This window comes from Cyanidioschyzon merolae, chromosome 17 (assembly GCF_000091205.1).
Source record: "Cyanidioschyzon merolae strain 10D DNA, chromosome 17, complete genome".
Classification (NCBI taxonomy): Eukaryota; Rhodophyta; class Bangiophyceae; order Cyanidiales; family Cyanidiaceae; genus Cyanidioschyzon; species Cyanidioschyzon merolae.
In genome coordinates this window covers 56,864-76,111 of record NC_010143.1, presented here as the reverse complement: position 1 = coordinate 76,111, position 19,248 = coordinate 56,864, and the positions used below count along the sequence as shown (strand labels likewise).

Below are 19,248 nucleotides of genomic sequence, written 5' to 3'. Positions count from 1 at the left end.
GTGGTGATGCCGATTTTACGCGCCGCCGAGGAGCATCGACTGGGCATGCGTCGAGAATGCCACACCAGCGGGCACGCCCGGCTGGTCCCGCCCCGTCCCGACTGGAGCCGCATTCCAGAGGCTGGCAGCGATCGCGCCATCCCGGGATACCCGCTTGATGCGTCAACGATCGGATCCCTGCTGGAGAAATATGGAGCGGCCCCGGCCGCCGCCGCCGCCGCCGCTGCGATGCATCCGCTTGTGCGGTTAGGGGCAAACAATCGTCGGGTTTGTAGGTATGCTTGGTATATGTGGGTTTAAGTATTCGTTTGATGCTACAGCGTATACGAGTAAAAGCTCCCCCGATGCCGATGTTCCATACGATCATGTGCTCTGCTCGCTGATGCGCTTTGTTCGCTCGCTGGTACGCCCAGCTGTGATGGTGCACGTTCAGGAGCCATCACCCGCAGGGGTAGCGCGCATCGCAGCCCCGGCGGTTGCCTTGATGGGGTCCGTATTGCTTACGGGAGGCGCTGCTCCCGCGCTCGAACGCGATCGTCCCCGGAATTTGGTACAGTGCGGAGCAGGGCGCGCGCTCTCGACAGCCTCCATCTTCACAGGTGCGTCTCGCAAAAAGCCGTTTGGAGATCGGCCTACGACCCGAATGGTGTCTGGTGCACCTTCTGGAACTACTCGTTTCTCCTGCACGTTATCGCGCGCTCACAACGCATGGACAAGACGCCAGACTCAAATGCGGCCGCAGTCAAAAAATACGGCGCGCGGATGCGTCGGCGGCTCAAGGCGAAAGCGATTCGCGCCGTGCTTTACGTTCCGAGTAAAATAGGAATTTTTCATCATAGGGACTATTCCCGGTGCACAGGTTCTGGACAGTACGTGTGCCCAGACGGCTCCAGCCGTTTCAAGAACGACCTCGCCAGTATTCCACACATGGCTGCGCGTAGATCGTCTCTATACGCATGTTGCTCATGACTCCAGCGTCGTCGCCGTACGCTGCACGCCGCTGCTGCAAAGCCTCAAGTTCTGCCGCACGGTCGGCGAGCATCAACGCCTGGAAACGACGGAAGGCGTCGTCGTCTTCGGCGCGAAGCTCCAGAGGAACCGGTTCCTCATACACTTGTCCGAAAACCTGGGTTTTAACAGGTTTCACTTGCCCACCACTCATCTCGTCCAGTGGCGACACCGAGTCAAACTCGCCTCGCCACGTTGCCGGCAGTGGCTGGTACGCGGCACGGTCCTCGAACTCACTCCACCTAAGTTTCTTCAAGTGCGCAGCTACTGCGAGACGGGTGTGCAGAGCGTTCAGCGACCTCCGCATGCAACGCCTCCTGGAGCTACGATTTCCATATTTAGCGGCACAGAGAACGAATGCCATGCTTGGTGTAGTTGGATGTTAGGTCCCAGGGCGCTTCTTCGATGAGAAGATACCCTAAATAGCAAACAAAGCATGGTACAGACATAATGCGGTGCGCGCCCGACGCGAGATCGCCTGGGTCGGCGGCAGGAGCGCGCGTGCGACCGGGAGCAGCACGCACACGTGACGGCCGCTTGATGCTTGGCGTACTTCCTCGATCAACGGAGCGTTGCGATGGAGCAGGGATCCTCGACTGCGCGATGCTGATCGGCATTCCGGGCGAGCGAGGCGCTCCTGAACGCCGGATCAACGGAGCGTTGCGATGGAGCAGGGATTCTCGATTGCGCGATGCTGATCGGCATTCCGGGCGAGCGAGGCGCTCCTGAACGCCGGATCAACGGAGCGTTGCGATGGAGCAGGGATCCTCGACTGCGCGATGCTGATCGGCATTCCGGGCGAGCGAGGCGCTCCTGAACGCCGGATCAACGGAGCGTTGCGATGGAGCAGGGATTCTCGACTGCGCGATGCTGATCGGCATTCCGGGCGAGCGAGGCGCTCCTGAACGCCGGATCAACGGAGCGTTGCGATGGAGCAGGGATCCTCGACTGCGCGATGCTGATCGGCATTCCGGGCGAGCGAGGCGCTCCTGAACGCCGGATCAACGGAGCGTTGCGATGGAGCAGGGATTCTCGACTGCGCGATGCTGATCGGCATTCCGGGCGAGCGAGGCGCTCCTGAACGCCGGATCAACGGAGCGTTGCGATGGAGCAGGGATTCTCGACTGCGCGATGCTGATCGGCATTCCGGGCGAGCGAGGCGCTCCTGAACGCCGGATCAACGGAGCGTTGCGATGGAGCAGGGATCCTCGACTGCGCGATGCTGATCGGCATTCCGGGCGAGCGAGGCGCTCCTGAACGCCGGATCAACGGAGCGTTGCGATGGAGCAGGGATTCTCGACTGCGCGATGCTGATCGGCATTCCGGGCGAGCGAGGCGTCCATCGTACGGCTCGCGCATGTCCACGGCGTCTGACGATTCATGCGACGGCGAGCGCCCCTGATGTGTTGAGGCGGTGGCAAGTCGTTGCGCTTGGTGCTTGCTTCATTGCACTACTCCCGTCTTTATGGCGTCGTTTGACTTTACCGAGCACCCGCATCGTAGGTTTAATCCTCTGAAAGGGGAGTGGGTCTTGTGCTCCCCGCACAGAGCGAAACGGCCTTGGCAAGGCGCCCAGGAGACGGTTGGTGGCGAAGAACGACCCCGCTACGATCCCGAGTGCTACCTCTGCCCTGGTAACACGCGGGCTGGTGGCGCGCACCGAAACCCCCAGTATGACGCTACGTTTGTGTTTACGAACGACTTTCCTGCGCTTCTGTTAGATGGGCCCTCTGACAGTGCCGACGCTGAGGCCAGTCGGGCGTCGCACGCCACGCTGTTCCAAGCGCGGCCCGTGTCCGGTACCTGTCGCGTCGTGTGCTTTTCGCCTCGGCACGACTTGACGCTGGCGGAGATGAGTCGTTCGGAGATTCGGCGCGTTGTCGATGCCTGGCAAGAGCAGTACGCTGAGCTAGCGACCATGCCGCAGATCCGGCACGTGCAGATCTTCGAGAACAAGGGCTCTGCGATGGGCTGCAGCAACCCGCACCCGCACGGCCAGATATGGGCATCCTCGTTCATCCCGAACGAGATTGCCACCGAGCTGCGCCTGCAGAGTGCCTATTACGCTGACACGGGCCGAGAACTACTCTTGGACTATTTGAAAGCAGAGTTGCAGCGGCCTAACGAGCGCATTGTTTGCCAGAATCCGCATTTTGTTGCACTCGTTCCTTTCTGGGCGGTATGGCCGTTCGAGGTCATGGTGCTTCCCACTGGCTCGTGCCAGTCTCTCTTGGACATAGATGCATCGCAGAAGGATGATCTGGCAGACATTTTGCAGCGAGTCACAGTTCGGTACGACAATCTCTTCAAGACCAGTTTTCCGTACAGCATGGGGCTGCACCAGGCGCCCGTGGCGAACGGTGCCGCGACCGCCGAACCAGGTCTACTCTTTCACATCCATTTCTATCCACCATTGCTCAGGAGTGCAACCGTTCGCAAGTTCATGGTCGGTTTCGAAATGCTCGCCGAATCGCAGCGTGATCTCACTGCCGAGCAGGCTGCGGAACGCCTTCGCAGCCTCCCAGAGAAACACTACCGCGCATGAACCAGACGCGATCGACCATTTCGCTGACGTCCGCGTACCGCTAGCCGTTCGTTGAGGCAGGTTCCGCCTCTGGCTTCAGCCCGGCCACGGTGACGACTTGCGCACTCCATCGGCCGTCATATCCGTATCCATGGCGCGAAAGACGACTCCTCCGTGCGCTGACTGAAACGCGCGAGAAGCACGCGCCGCAGATGCATATGGAGTTCGGCTGAGGTGCGCTGTGGCGCATCACTCAAGCGTTTGTGTTCTCGTTGGCGCATCTGCGGTACACGCGCTTCCGCGTGGCATCTCCATGCACCGGGTATCGTCAGCTGCACCGTACCTGCCCGATATCAAACCATTCGGAACGAGGCAGCAGAGGGAGCGTATGGGCCGAAGGTAGCCTTCTCGGGATTCCATGTGGGTCGCAGCGTACCAGTAGGCCAGGCGCAGCGCACCAGCACGATATGAATCGATTCGGAAAGAGCCGGCACATCTCGTGCGCCGTCCGAACGTATACGCGTCATCGCGACAAGCAAGCGCATCAGCGCATCCACAACAACAACAAGCATCCGGGATGGACGGATCACGCCTTTGCATCGATCGCCAGTCAGCGAGCCAGCAAGAAATTTCCCCCAGACGAAACGCAAGCAGGTCACAGATCTCGACAGCGCCATCGAAACAGCTACGCGGTATCTGTGTGGCGATTCCACTGCCGACGTGTCGCCGGTGGCGCGCGCATGGCACGCACCCCAACGCGCTGTCGATGCAGCGGATGCGGGCAGCGCGCTGTCTGTGCCCGCGGACACGCATGCGCACGCACAGCGCCATGCATCTGCATCGCGCGTGTCGAGCAACGCCACGCATGCGCGCAAGTTCAGCGGCGAGCGGCGTTGGTGTGCATGCATGCTCACATCCACACAGCGATCTATACATGTACATGTATGGACAGGTCCATGCATCCGCGCATGCGTGCCATCCGTGCAAGTCACCGCAAATGTAGAATGCGAGCTGTGTCACCGGCATCGCGATTCCCGCTCTCGATGCTATGGATTGTATGCCAGCGTGCTGAACTCGTTGCCCGACCAACGTGCCTTGAACCGGTGCACCCCATGTGGTACATCCGATACGCATAGCGTGGATCGATCAAGGCGCCTGGTGGCATCGTGTCGCCGGTGGTTCATCATCAACGACGGCAACGTGCTGCTCTGGGCCGTGCACGCCCGATATGGCACAACCACACCGCGATGCGTCGAGCAAGTACGATACCAGTGGCGGATCGATGCGTTCGCCAGGCAAGACGACCGGAATGCCCGGTGGGTAAACGCTGATTGTCGCGGAAGCGACTTGGTTTGCGGCGTGCTGCAGCGGGCACCAGCGGCGTCGTTGATGCAGAGACACACGAAGCGTGCAGCTTGCAGCCCGAAACACGCCTTGCAAGCTGTCCATGGGGCGCAAAGTGTGCACCCTGGATTCACGAGTGCCTCTTAGGCGGGAGTCCGTGGTCAACGCTGTGAACGCTTCCTCCAAAATGGCAACATGGCTCGCATCATTGGCCCCGGTGACGATACCTGTGCTCGTCGCACGTCCAGCAAGTTCCATGTAAACCCCGTAGTGATCCAGCAAGTGCGCATCGAAAAGAAACCCATCGATGTCGTCCGGCAGCAGGAGACAGCAACGTGTTGCGTCGTCATTCGGAAGCGTCGGTAGTCGTCTTCGGATCGCTTGCCCTAGAGTGCAGGCTCGCTCGAACCACGCCTGACACCAGGGCGTATCCGCCAGAGCGGCGACGGTGGCGTCGAGACTCGCCACCACCCACGCGTTCGGCGACGTGCTGGAAACCATGCGGACTGCTTCGGCCACATCCTCGACAGCGAGGCGTGAACCGCATGGCACGTGCAGCATCGCTGCTTGGGTCAGGGCCATCAGGGTCTTGTGCGTCGACTGTACAACCAGATCCGCACCCATCTGTCGCGCACTCTGCGGCAACTCGGGAGAGAAGCCCAGATGCGCACCATGCGCTTCGTCGACAACCAACCACGCCCCGTATCGACGACATCGAGCTGCGATACTGCGCACATTCGCCACAAACCCGTGGTAGGTTGGTGAGGTCAGCAGCACCACCGCCACCTGCGGCGCGAAAGCAACGAGTGCCGCCTCTATTGTCGACTCGGAAACCGGCCCGAGGATATCGTAGCGAGAATCCACAACCTCTGGGGTTAAATACACGGGATGAAGTCCAGTCAGCGCTAGCGCATGAAAAACAGACTGATGGGCATTTCTCGGCACCAGGGCATAAAAGCGACTCGGATCCTGACCCAGCTGACTGCAGACTGCAAGCAGCGCAGCAAGGATGCCACTGGTCGAGCCATTGACCAGAAAGAAGGTATGTACGGTATCGAAGACGGCCGCTGCTCGCTCCTGCACCGCACGAAGAATGCCGGTCGGTTGTTGCAGGTTATCGAGTTCGGGTTGCTCTGCTAGATCAAGCGTTACGAGGGCATGCCGCTCTCGATCGAGTACTTCTCGGAGCGGGGGCCACAGCTTCTCCGGCTGGCCGTGGTGCCCCGGGCAGCAGAACGAAGCGCGTATCCGCGTTCGACACTTCTGCAGCGCACGCAAGAAGCCGGCGTTATCGGCGCAAGCGCAAACGACACCTTGAACCGACCGCAGGAAACCGTACGGTTGCCGACGATCGCGCCCAATTACTTTGTTCGAGACGTGGCCAACCCGAAGTCCAGCACCTAGGAACATGTTGCAAACGCGCTGGGCAGCGAGCGCACCGCACTGGTGGCTGTTCCACGGTGCGTAAGACGCGGAACACGCACGGGTCTATACTAGGTGCTTGACAAACTTGCTACAGCAGATGATTTTACGGCGAGCACGTCATCCGCCGCCCTCGAGCTTCGTATTGATGAACGCCTGACGATCGCTAGCACCCGCCTGCTTCACAGCGAGTACCAGCAGTAGCAGCAGCAGCAGCGACGACGACGACGACGACAAAGACGGCCTCGCCGCTCCGCCTGGAGGCGCAGTCCGGACGCTCTGCGTTACACGAAGCAGCCTCGCTTCCACTGTGCTGGCGTGTCCGTCATGACAAGTAGACCCCCGAAGCGGTAGCTACTCATGGACCAGCCCCGGGTCGCCCGACGGCCGCCCAGTGGGAGCGTTCGCACATCGCCAGCCGCTTCCTTACCGCCTGTTGCAGGCACTCGAGCGCATCCGTGTCCACTTCGCTACTCCGCTTTCATTTTCCATGGATCGTCCGTGTGTCGAAAGGCCGGTCAGTGCACACGTGGCAGCGCACCGTGACAGATGGAGCAGCCACGTCTGCCGATGATCCACGCACTCGTGTCATCAATTGTAGCTGTCGCCGCGGCCGCAAACTGCGACGCAAGCCCCATACCAGACACATCCAGGCCCGACAGCCATGAACAGCAAGCACCCAGACTCTGGAGTGAATCCGCACGAGCCCCGTGCATTCGCGTCCGTAACCTTGCGTCCGCTGCCGACTGATCCTCACCCCAGCGCGCGCTCTGCACCGGCCAATGGCCTCCGCGATGCTGGACTGGTGCGAGACGCACGTCAGCGCACCACAACACCAACACCAGCAACAGCAATAGCAATAGCAAGACGTCCCTGTTGCAGCGTCGACGCTCGTGTCTGCTATGATCCAGGATGCCGAGCACATGCTTCCCATAAACTGCCGTGTGAACGTCCGGCCTGCAGCTCGCTTCACACTGCTGCTTGGGTATGCTCCGGGGTCGCAACACACCGACCCGGTCCCAAGTTGTCAGCCCCGGTCGTAGATGGTGCATCATCACCTGCAGGAGCATCACCACCGTCGATTGCTGCATACGGTGCACAAAAGTCAATCAACAGGGCATCATCCGGGGCATCGCTGGTACCTGCGATGCGTGCGCCCTGCATCGCATCATGCCTGGTGCACGCATTGCCCTGCAGACTGGCGCCGATCGAGAGCGCATCAGCAGCCTGCTGATTCGAGGGCACGGAGGCTGCTGGTGCGTGTGCGTGTCGTGCGTGTGCGTGCGCGCTCGGTGCATCACGGAGGTAGAATGCGAGGTGCTCGAGCTCGGTGGTGGAGCGGGCGCTTGCTCCCGCTGCCTCCATTCCTGTGGCATCCGTTGAGGTGTCGTCGGGGGCACTCGCGAAACGATGTGCTGCCCAGACATCAGATGCGGTGGTGAATCCCGCACTCGCTGACGCTTGCAGAGGATGCGCGCTGCTCGCGTCTCTTTCGCCCCTGGATTCATTTGTTGCACTTGCGGGCGCAGCGGACCTGTACGGCAGTGCTGTCAGCGGCGCACGTACGACATCATTGGCGTCGACGGTGTCGAGCAGCAGGAGCGCCGCCTCGGCATTGTTGCCACTCCGAGATGCGCCCTGTGATTCCGAATGCTTTCGTGGTCGACGTATCGCTGGTGTCGGTGTCGGTGGCGGCAAGTCGTGCGGATCAGCCCAACACTCGGATAGTTCGTGTGACGAGAGAGCGGGCAGCGAACGCAAAAGCGCTTGGAGTGCCCCGGGGTGCGGGGCGCTGCGACGAGTGATCTCTCCCGCTCGGCGTTGGACGTCTCGCTGGATGCCCAGGAGGCGCCAGTGCTCCTCAAAGGCGCTTGGACTCAATAGAACGATTCTTTGGAGGCGCTCTCTGACTTGCAAGGAAAAGTCAGCCTGCAAATGCTCACAGCAAAAGCGCAATGTTCGCAGCACCGTCGTCTGGAGTGCTGCGAAACTGTCCAATTCCTCGTCGCCCGTGCGTACGCATTCGAAAAGCTGGAACAGTCCCGTGAGTCGTTCCAGGTCATTGGCGGCACGAGACGAGTCGTTCACACCTTCAAGACTGGTGCCCAGTATCCAAACACAAACTCGAATAGCGCCGTAGTACCGGATCCAATCGTGTGATTCCGAGAGGCAGCGGTCGAGAACCTGACGACACACAGCCGCTGCAGATCCGCGTAGCGATTCATGTAATTGAACAAGCTTCCAAAGCAACACCGCAAACCGCTCCACGTTTTTCTCATCGAGTTGTGATGCCCGAACAAGCGCCGGGCGAACGATGGACACAAGCAACCACGCTGCATCTGCCTCTGCCAGATCAGTGGATCCATCCGGAAACACCCTTCGAATGCATCGCCACAGCTCACTGAACAACATCGAGCGAAATCGCAGCTCCTCGGATGTGTCCCGGTTCGGGGCCCGCCCCGGTGCGGGCTCTAACAGCGACATCCGCTCCATGCTCTGAGCCAGGCATCGTAAGTCATCGGCAGTATGCACTCTGCTCGAAAGCAATTCTAGCGCTGCAAGCCGCACCAGGATGTCGTTGTTCTGTAACTCGTTGAGAACGCCTTGCAACTGTTTCTGCGAAATGATCGATGGCCGGTACTCGACAACATTGCGGAGTACTTTCAGCGCCAAGTATCGAAGGTTCTGATCGGTACCCTCAACAAACGCAATTAGACGAGCAATGGCAACACAGAGCAAATGGCCGTCATCGGCCAAGCGACGACATGCGACTCGGCAACATTCGAACACCAACGACTTGGCCTGGGTTGCCTCTATCATGCTTGTCACCAAAGATGCGAGTTTCTTTGGTAGACGCGGTTCATGTGCACACAGAGCGTCGAGAACCATCAGGACTTTGATGAGCAACCAATTGCTACCGCCCTGGCTGGCGATTTCATAAAAACGGGGAATCACTTGTATAAACAGTTCTGGATACGTATGCACCTCTTCGAGTGCAACGGTGACTGATGCGCAGACCACGGAAGGGTCGGCGTCCTGCAGGAGGTTGACAAAGCGAGGCCAGCACGCTGGCAGCACCTCTGGGCACTGACGAACGCTGCGATGGAAGGCGACCACTGCTCGCTTACGCAGGTACGGACGAGCGCTCGTGAACAGCGCTGCAACGTCGGGCCACAAAGCCTCAGCGAGGTCCGCGGAGGCGAAACCCGCAAACCCTGTCAGCGCAAGCGCCTGTTCGTTGCGGTTGCCACTGTGAAGATCTTTTCTCAATTGATTCGCGAGTAGCAGTGTCTCCGGAGTCTGAGAATGGAAGAGCAGACTCGCAGCAAGCAATCCGACCTGTTTTTGCCATAGAACAGACCGAGTGGCTGTTTCCACGATAGGAAAAGCGGTGAACGATAGGTCGCCTGCTAGTAGGTGCTGGTTCAGGTGAGTCAGCTTCAGCAAGGCCCAGGCTTTCTTTTCCGGATCGCGGTCCTCGCACTCGCTTCGAAGCAGCTCAAGCTGCTTTTGCACAAAAGACAACTCCTCGTGCTGGTGCGAACGAAGCGCCTTCACGAATGCAGTTAAAGGCGGGTCTGCGAACAGGTTCATGACACGGGTGTCGCTACCCCTGCGCTGCTAGTACTGTGAGCAGGTGCCGTTCGCAGCCAAACTTTGGTAGCCGTCTGGCCGACTGGGAGCGATCACTTGGTCGTCGTGTCTACGCTCCTGTTCCGAACGGTCGGTAGGTATTGAAAACAAGCGCCCGCCTGCACCCTGGAGAGTACCCGCGGCGTTCGAAGTGCGCGTCACTCGACGCTTCGCAGTGCCCAGCAGCGCGGGTTCACAGCCAAAACGACTGCTTCTGACTCGCCACAGAACCGGGACACAAGTGGCTCCGTAGGCTCTACGCTGTACGGCCCAGGCGAAGCGCTTGCCTCTTGTACGCGCCCGATACGGAAACCTCACCCTCGTCCGTGTGTGTGAGGCCTGGTGCTGCCCGGGAAGGGCAGCCTCTGGTACCTTGCCCCTCGACTCGCAGCCTGCTATGCGTTTCGCGATCGGCAGCACTGCAAGACCTGTGATCACAGTTTCGGAACAGAAGCGGAAGCTTTTGCGTAGCTGCGGCGATGCACAGGTCGGAACGTACAGTGCAAAGGTCTGAGTCAGCTGTTCGCCATTGTAGCTGTCGGGTCCAGCGCCATAGTTTCGCGCATGTTGCTTTGCCATATTCGGGGTGTTGCCATTAGAGCGTGCGGTGTGGCGCTCAAAAACGTCGCGTGTGGCAGGCCCTCGCGCTTTCCCGTTTAAACATCTAGTCCAAGCATGCGTATGCCGTTTTCTCGTGCATACTGCATCTTTCCCCAAAATTTGAGCCTGTATTGGATCACGAGGAGAGGTGCGCTGTTCGAGTTTTGGCGCTCGGCGGCGGCGCATTCTTGTGGCTTCGGAACAACACTCCTGTTTCGAGGAGATGTTTACCAGGTGTTCAGCACCATCCCTATCGATAGTCGTGGCAACAGCGAGCCGCAACTCTGTCTATCCTGCGAAAAGACATCTGAAAAATGTTGCGTGACACCGACCTGAATCACGTTCCCAGATGATTTCCTGGAAAGTGTTTGCGCAGGAAATACCACCAGGGATGAGCGGCTCCGCCGGTGACTCATCCAGACGCGGAGTCAACCTCTAGACATTTTAGTGTCCTCGACGGATACTCGCAATGAAGTGGTGAGTCATACCCACCAAGTTCGAGGATGCGACTCCAGACGCATGATTTCTCGATATGCATCCAATCCCCGACATTTTAGTGTCCTCGACGGATACTCGCAATGAACTGGTGAGTCATACCCATCAAGTTCGAGGATGCGACTCCAGACGCGTGGTTTCTCGATATGCATCCAATCCCCGACATTTTAGTGTCCTCGACGGATACTCGCAATGAACTGGTGAGTCATACCCATCAAGTCCGAGGATGCGACTCCAGACGCGTGGTTTCTCGATATGCATCCAATCCCCGACATTTTAGTGTCCTCGACGGATACTCGCAATGAACTGGTGAGTCATACCCATCAAGTCCGAGGATGCGACTCCAGACGCGTGGTTTCTCGATATGCATCCAATCCCCGACATTTTAGTGTCCTCGACGGATACTCGCAATGAACTGGTGAGTCATGACCATCAAGTTCGAGGATGCGACTCCAGACGCGTGGTTCTTCAGTGCTAGTCCATTCAGAAAGAGTTCGGAGCGCCCGCGCAACCAACGCAAACATCGCAGTGGCGACGTATCTCGCTCCCGGATGCTGCCCACACGTTGCCACGAGACGCGAACCTCGAGCCGCATACCACCTGTGCGCTTCGTCTAGTCGCGAATGCGCCCTGTCTGCTGTGCAGCGCGACGACGCTCGCCGAAGACGTTGTATCGCTGCTCCAAGCGGCGCTGCCATGTGCATACAAATCATGCGTCCTATGCAAACAAATAGGGGAAAACAGAACAAAGCTCCTTTTGCGTACCTGGCGCATGCATCGGCAGGCGATCCGGCTCGTGTTCCCGCGGATGCCCAGGCCGTGGCGGCAAGCGCCCCGCGCAACGTCCCTGCGTGCCCGCAAGGGCTGCGCTCGATCGTACGACGGCCGCTGCGTGTGCAGGCACAGCCGCGTGCGGTATACGGGGGGTCACGGCCACGTGGGCGTTCCGCACGCCGGTTTAAACGTGCTCGAAACGGGATCGGTGCAGCTCGCAGCCTGTGCGTTGTTGGTGCTGTTCGCTCGCGGGCTACGGTTATCGTAGAGCAGAGTTATCAGGTGAAGCGCACCGGCTTTTTGTTTATAATGAGTAAAACTGAGGTTTCTCTCGTTTATGAATCAGTGAACCGTGACTGGGATGCGGTCGCATCACGGGACTTTTGCTTTCGTGACGGCGGTGTGTTGCAGCTGCTGGGCATCGCTTCGCCCGGACTGGGCTCCCCTTACTTCCAGGCGAGCTACCAGAAGGACTTTTCCGTAAGGGGCGCATGGTTCCCTTCTACGGTTACGCTGGGTGGCAAAGTCGACTGCTATAACCGGATCAGCTCACGGGTCGCTGTCAAACGGGATTGGGTGTTGGATTCTGGCGAGACTTTCCGCTTGCACGGTATTCTGGCAACCTCACACAGCAAGCTGCGCTACCGGTACGCAGTGGTGCGCGCGGGACTCATTAAAACCTTCCGACTGAAGGGGCAGCCGGAGGAGTTCGCGCCAATCAAACTCGGGGTTGCCTGCGATACTGCAGGTAAGTGCATTGGGGTCGCGAAACAAGGTCGCGTTCAGCTAAGCACTGACTGGAAAGGGAACTGGACAGCAAAAATCGCGCTTAAAGAGGTGGAGAAAAACGAGGAGGATTGGATCTGAGGGCTCACCAAAGACGAGGGATGTGGCGATATCGCCACCACACGTTCAACCATCTAGCGTTGGTCTCGCTCGCCGCCGGAGCTTAGCTGGGTTCTCCGATTCACGCACGGAGCACTTGAGCGTCGTCCTTGGGTGCCGGTTCATGGCTACTGTACCAGAGTGGAAACAGGTCTGGGGTATAGCGTGCTGCACCTGCCCATTTATGTCGTCTAGAACCTGGGTGTTGCCCCGGATCGGTGGCATCGTGGACATGTCGCAGTAGGCATGGTCGGTTCCACACTGCGATGAACGACGAACATCATTCGCGAATGAATGCACATTTCTAATTCGAGCCTACTTTATTCAAGTAAAATCAAACGACAAGGTCGTCATCATCTCGACTCATCAACGTCTCGAGCGCTGACTCGCTATCGAAAGGACGTTGCGTCGCAAGCGCGCAGCGCACGTCTCGACACAGGACGCTCTTCGCATGTGAATTGGTTGAGAACGTGCGACGCTCGGGAGACGCGAACAACACCTGCACCACCTGCAGCTACGGTGTGGTATACGCGGTTGCATCGCCATGAACTCGGTCATATTCAGAGCGCTGAATTCGTGAATACATGTACCAGGACGTCTTTCTTGATTTCGTTTATTTTTCTCTCAGATATTGAACAAAGGGAATGAATGTTGTAGACGGGCAAAAGGTCGCGAAAGGACCATATGATGTCTCTGCGAGCTTGCGAAGAATTACCCGCCCATATGCAAGTCAGTCATTCTACGGTAACCTGGTGGATGAACAACTGTTCTCGTCGTCCACAACATGAACGACGTGCACTTAAACCAGAGCTAATCAAACACTATATGATATACTTTCACCTGTTCAATCCAATTTATTCCATACAATTACTAAATAGCACGATCAACGAAGCCATAGGATGTGAATCTTCCATATCGTTGATTCAGAAGCTGATGAAAGGACACAAGTGGACAGAGAAAATCCCGCGCTTCTATGGGAGAGCGTTGCATGTGAAACAAGACACCATCGATTTCGCAGTGAAGAGCGAACGCTTACACAGCAGAAGACACCAGTCTTCGTTTCTCTCGATGATACTTTTGATTCGGAAGAAAAGGTACACCTGTGCATAGGTACTCGAAGAATAAAACACTGCTGTTCGTAAACGAGAGCGATCAACGTGCTTCCCGACAATACCCGCCCTGATGACCATGCAATCCTGTGATTCCCCATGGATCCACGAACAAAGCGAATCATTCAACCCCGGATCCTTGGCCGAAGCACATTCTGCGGCGTCTGCTTCCCGTATTCTTCTGTCCTGCTCTTATGCACCGTCTTTTTCGGCCACTAAAAATCGGTTATTGGGAACAAAGCTAAGCTTGGCGCCGACTCGACGTCGTGCCAGCATGTTCTCCCAGGTTGAATCCTGTCAAAGGCATTCGCTCTGTTTTCACACACCGTTCTAGCGCCCATGAATCCATACAAGAGTCGTTCGCTTCCCTAATACTGAAAGGTGCAAGACACCTTTAAAAGTCGCATAGCTTCTTACTCGAAGAAGACGTGCCTGGCTACGCTCGCCTTGACATATCCCGTCCACGAACCGGTCGTACGAGTTTCCGGACGCAGAGCTCCCATCTATTCCCATTTCCCTATCATGTCTCGATTAGGGCATCACGCGACAGCATGAAGGATGTGCTGGACAGAGGATGCGAGACGGCCCGATCAAAGGATCAGAGATTCGAAGCCCCGCTCTCCAGAATACCTCGACGCTTCGCCAAGCGATTTCAGCCGTCGCAAAAAAAGTTTATTTCGCTGCTGCCACCAATGATCAGACCAGCCTCAAAAATTAGATACGGATCGGTCTCGAACGCTGAATGAAGCGCACCGTGTCTGGGTTGTACCCATCGCAGCCTGAGGCCAATCGCCCAGAAAACAGGGCACCGATGGAAGGTATCAACGCACGCTTTAGAGCGTGCCCGGGACAGCGCTCGGCTTGCCAACGGTTCCTGGCATACTCGGGCACGAGGCTTGCACTCATCAGCTTGTTCAATGTGTCTGGAAAGGCAATGACGGATAATTCGTGTCGTTTGGTTCTGTCCAGTGGCGCTGGAGATGCTGCATCACACATTGGCGCCCACCTGTACCTTCGACGAGCGCGTTCACCGAATGCAGGATTCGATTCGTTACCATTCCCGTCGATGCATCCAGGATGACATGAACGCATCACCAGCGAGGGCGCCCGTTGAGACAGCTAGAGAAGAAGAGCATGAAACAGAGACGAGTGCACAGTATACTGCACGGTACGCGGACCGAACGTCACGTGGAGTGGCAATCGATGGTGAGCGGCTTGCGCTGGTGTGCGTCCACCGGCAACAGTGCGTGTGCTGACGTTCGGCACCGAGACCTCTGGGTATTCGTAAACATTTGGAAATGTGGCATGCATCCGTGGCATGCAGCAGCTTCGGCTCGAGCGAATGTACGAGAAAATCGTTTAATACGCAGTCTGGGCATTGTGCTGAAACGTTCGAGACTTTCTATGACTAAAATCCAAAAGCCTCGAGAGGAGTCCCTTAGAATTCTCGCCCGAAGCAAGGCACTGGTATGGTGCGGTCCGCAACGCAGTACAGCACGAGCGCCGTATGTATATACCGCGAACAACTTTCCTGTGCAGTTTGTGAACCATGATGGCGTTCTGTTATTCGCTATTGCTGAGTATATGCTAGATAGTTTCCATGTACAACCAGCGTTGTGCGGGGTATCGTTAGTGCCCAGCCACTGGATTCCGTTGGCTCTTCATTGAGCGTCGCCGCTCGCAACGCCCTGCTCCAATCGCAATCTCAGACCTGCGTAGCTGGCGTGTCTTCTCTGCGACACGCCCGCCTCTCGTCAGTGATATACGCTGGATGCGCATTATGCACTATGCAATAAATGCTGGTATGGTTGCATGCCGTCTACCAAGCGCTCTTGCGTCGTGGATGGCAATGTACCGTTTTGATCGCACCTAGATGATCACTTGCTCGGCCCGTGCGCCATGTCGCCTACGTTCGACGAAGTAGATACGCTCTGTGGAGTGCCAGTAAAGGCTGCAAAAATGCGCACGCGTGGGTAACGGGTCTATCGAGCTTGTAGCATCAGAAAGCTACGTGTACTCGACTGGACTACCCAAAGCAGGTGTCCTGGAAACGCGAACAAGGCGACAGCATCCACACAACGTTACGTCATGCTGCTCAAACCAGTCCAGTTTGCGGAATACCGCATCAAGCCTACCGAGCGTGACGGTGACGCGCAGCGGCTCCTGGATAGCACGACAGATGCCACGCGGGAAACGAACCGCCAGTCTTGGTCGAGCGCAAGTGACAGTACCCTGATTGCTCGCGTTCTCTCGATAAGAAGACCGCGTCGATCCGTCCACGCAACTTGCTCCTTGCGCCTAAGTCGCTTGTACACTTTTCAGATCTTCTCGCCCGGCCCGGAATCCCAGCGACTGCTGCATCAACAGTGGAGCCAGGACCCGCAGATACAGCGACGACCTTTCAGGAACCGGTGCCTATGTTCACGATCGTGCTCTCTGCAGCCGCCTAAGCAACATCTACACTTTTGCTGGAGGAGAAGATAAGTCAGCGCGGCAGACACGGCTGCGAGCACCACAATCCAACGATGCCCACTGGTCAGAGCGCAAACGATACGCAAGCTCAGCCGCACAGCGCCATGACAGTTAGGTACGGACCCCGCTGCACAAATTTGTTCTGGATTAGCCTACACGCATCCTCTACAAAAGTTTCGGCGTTCGTTTCCCCATGGTCTACTGGACCGTGTTTCCTGCCATCGAGCTCGAGAAGACGACGGCCGCTGCGGTCCCGAATTAGGCAAATGAAGTGCAAATCGGTGTCGGTGTCTGGTGCAGGTGCCGTTGTCTGTCCCGCGGCAGCATATGCATCGTGCGCTGCAGCCAGGGCCTCGTCACCTTCTAGAAACTCTGCTCGTTCTAAAGGCGTTGCGTTTGGAAAGTCACGAGCGTGCGCCTGCAACTTTTCCAGTACGGAGCTCGGCCGAAGCTGGATGGACGCGCGTTCACAGTTGTTCAAGACAGCGTGCAGCAGCGCCATAGTTCCACACGCGTTTTGTACTGTTTGTGCGCAAAAATAATAGCACACGTCAGACCCTACAGTTCTAACCGGGGAGCTGGCTTCCCGTGCGCCCAGTGGGAAACACACCACCAGCGCGTGCACAGGTTGCGGAAGCTGCGCCACTGCCTCCGTCAGCGACAGGACGTCCACGAACGCTGGACGTCCTCCTTCAACACCTAGGTGATACATATATTCATTCCATAAGTCTGGGTTCGATTCCAGTGGCACCCATTTCGGTTGGGCAGCCACCGACCCGAGAACTCGTGCCATGTGTAGATGTACGAAAGCCAAACTCGTCGTCGTTTGTGCGTTACCGAAAACAGGTCACCGCCGCGCGAACGACGCGCGCGTCTCGATCGCGGCGCGCCATGTCGATCGGCGCGCGCGTTCGCTGCACGCTCTTTCATCGCCGCATGTCATAGATTGTCGCATTGCAATGGACATGTCATGCATGTTCGCATGGCTGTCGATCATGGACCGGCATTGCGATGCCCATGTCCATGATTTCTGGATTCGCATGACCGCTTTGTATATGACTAGCATTCCTTGGCACGTTTCTCATGACGCATGTCGTCGATGTTCATGTTGCTGTTTTTCCAGATGACAAAACGATTACATTGACCATGCATCCCAGAATTCGGGATGGGTCATGGCTTGCGGGAAAGCGTCAGTGATGAAGCACCTACATTCAAGTTCCACTACTTATACTTCCTCTCGGGTATACTGGCCGTTTCGTATGTTCTGTCGTGTGCCGAGTGCCTGCCTTGCTGCACCCGCCGTAGCGCGTATACCACTGGGGCAGACGCTGCACGGAGACAGAACGACTTTGCCATACCACTGAGGGCGTCGGCTCGCAGAATCCTACACCTGACACGGAATCACGGTTAATTATCATTCTGGGAGCCTGCAAGCTGTACAGAGAGACGTTCTGCCTGTGGTAGCGCGAAGCGATATACAAGGAGCCCACTAGGACCTGGGCGACGCCCAAACGCAGCATACCCTATCCGAGACCTAGTATAAACTGCGTTGCAGACGAGTTGCTCAGGTCTCGCTAAAGCACCAGCCACTTTAGAGGCACACCGAGCACCAGCCTAGCAGACTCGTACGGCTCTATGGACCTTCCGCCTAGGAGGTAAACTTTCTAAAATACCGAAATCTTTCCCCCTTGTAACGTTCATCGTAGAGGGGGGAACGAAATATATATATATATCGAAGCTCGTGAATCGTTCGTCTCTGTTCTTTGTTCCACATAGTGTGTTCGATACGCGTACCTGGGAGATCATGCAGGCATGAGATACTACGCGCATGTTGCCGTTGGAGGGAAACGTGGTCCTGATGTTTATGATCTTGCTCTGCCGTACAAGTTGCATTTGCGTTCAAGTCATAGCAAACTATAGTTTTCTGTTCAATCGTGTCTCAAACTTCGGTTTAGATAATTCAAGTGATTTTTCGCGGTTTATAACAGAAGCGTTCGAAGAGCGTTCTTTCCGAAAAATACTGAAAAAAGGAAAGTTATGGAAAAGGAAGTAAAATATCCTGGAGGAGTAGCGTGGACAGCTGCCGGAGAAAAACGGAACCAGTTCCGAATATAGAGGAACAGGAAAAGGCGAAGAAGCAAAAGGGCGAGGTGCTACGTCGAAGGCGGCAAGAAAGACGACAGTACGACGAGATGGTGGTGAACGCCGGTCTTCTTAAATATATCAAGGATCCGTCGAAGGAAAACTTGCGAGATGCTATCAAAAACGTGTCAACTCAGACTCGAAGAGTATTGTCAAGGCGTCGTCAGGGCTGATGCATTTGGCGAGGGAGATGTACGGCGACGTGATGCACATGGAAACGGTCGAGATTCCGGAAGAATTCTTCGACAAGACCTTGACTCGTCAACTGATGCTTGGTACAGCGCAAGCGCTGAAGGAAAATGTGCTAGTGGATGCCCTCCACGAAAACTTCGCGGAATTCCGCTTCGAGGGTACTCGATACAGGGGTGACCGGGATATTTACGACTATGGGGCGATGAAGTACCTCACGAATCTGAAGAACCATTTGACAGTAAACCTCGAACGTTTCATGATAGGCGCCATGTTTGCACTCTACTCGGGCCTATCTCGCGATGGAAAATGGGCGATTATCAATGGCATCACGAACGATCGAAAGTATCAAGATGAGATCGAGTTCGTTGACAAGAAGAGATTACGCAAGAGAAAGAATTAAGCTTCTGCAATCCGTGAGGCTATACAAGAGCAACGTGCAGTCTTGGGGCTGGCGAATCCAGCAGCAGAGGTATCAGATATGAGAAGACATAGAAAAAGATGTGGTCCCTTAATTCTGCGCGATTTCGTATTTTTGGACCGAGAACTCGAACGCAAGGCGGAGATGGATCTGAGTGAGGAAAAAATGAAGAGTCGTTAGACCGGAAGACTTTCCTAATGGGGAAGCGCTTCAGTGCCGTTCCAGTGTGC

General features: G+C 56.8%; 5 protein-coding genes across 5 annotated transcripts, besides 2 other annotated features; 1 reads left to right on the top strand and 4 right to left on the bottom strand.

The window, feature by feature from the left end:
* Positions 1–898: 898 nt before the first annotated feature.
* On the bottom strand, positions 899–1,372 carry CYME_CMQ031C (hypothetical protein; the record flags this gene model as incomplete). The annotated part of the gene is made up of 1 exon (XM_005537944.1): positions 899–1,372. One exon carries the CDS (start codon positions 1,370–1,372, stop codon positions 899–901), a length of 474 nt encoding a protein of 157 aa, XP_005538001.1.
* Positions 1,373–2,473: 1,101 nt separating this feature from the next.
* On the top strand, positions 2,474–3,553 carry CYME_CMQ030C (galactose-1-phosphate uridylyltransferase; the record flags this gene model as incomplete). Its single annotated transcript, XM_005537943.1, has 1 exon — positions 2,474–3,553. One exon carries the CDS (start codon positions 2,474–2,476, stop codon positions 3,551–3,553), a length of 1,080 nt encoding a protein of 359 aa, XP_005538000.1.
* A 1,125-nt stretch (positions 3,554–4,678) lies between these two features.
* CYME_CMQ029C (arginine decarboxylase) lies at positions 4,679–6,286 on the bottom strand (the record flags this gene model as incomplete). Its single annotated transcript, XM_005537942.1, has 1 exon — positions 4,679–6,286. One exon carries the CDS (start codon positions 6,284–6,286, stop codon positions 4,679–4,681), a length of 1,608 nt encoding a protein of 535 aa, XP_005537999.1.
* A 981-nt stretch (positions 6,287–7,267) lies between these two features.
* Positions 7,268–9,892, bottom strand: CYME_CMQ028C (adaptor-related protein complex 3, delta subunit; the record flags this gene model as incomplete). Its single annotated transcript, XM_005537941.1, has 1 exon — positions 7,268–9,892. The coding sequence occupies one exon, from the start codon at positions 9,890–9,892 to the stop codon at positions 7,268–7,270; it is 2,625 nt and encodes an 874-aa protein (XP_005537998.1).
* Positions 9,893–12,048: 2,156 nt separating this feature from the next.
* Positions 12,049–13,507: a sequence feature (possible transcribed region).
* A 2,847-nt stretch (positions 13,508–16,354) lies between these two features.
* CYME_CMQ026C (ubiquitin carboxy-terminal hydrolase L3) lies at positions 16,355–17,059 on the bottom strand (the record flags this gene model as incomplete). Its single annotated transcript, XM_005537940.1, has 1 exon — positions 16,355–17,059. One exon carries the CDS (start codon positions 17,057–17,059, stop codon positions 16,355–16,357), a length of 705 nt encoding a protein of 234 aa, XP_005537997.1.
* A 320-nt stretch (positions 17,060–17,379) lies between these two features.
* Positions 17,380–19,248: part of a sequence feature (repetitive element) that runs on past the window's edge.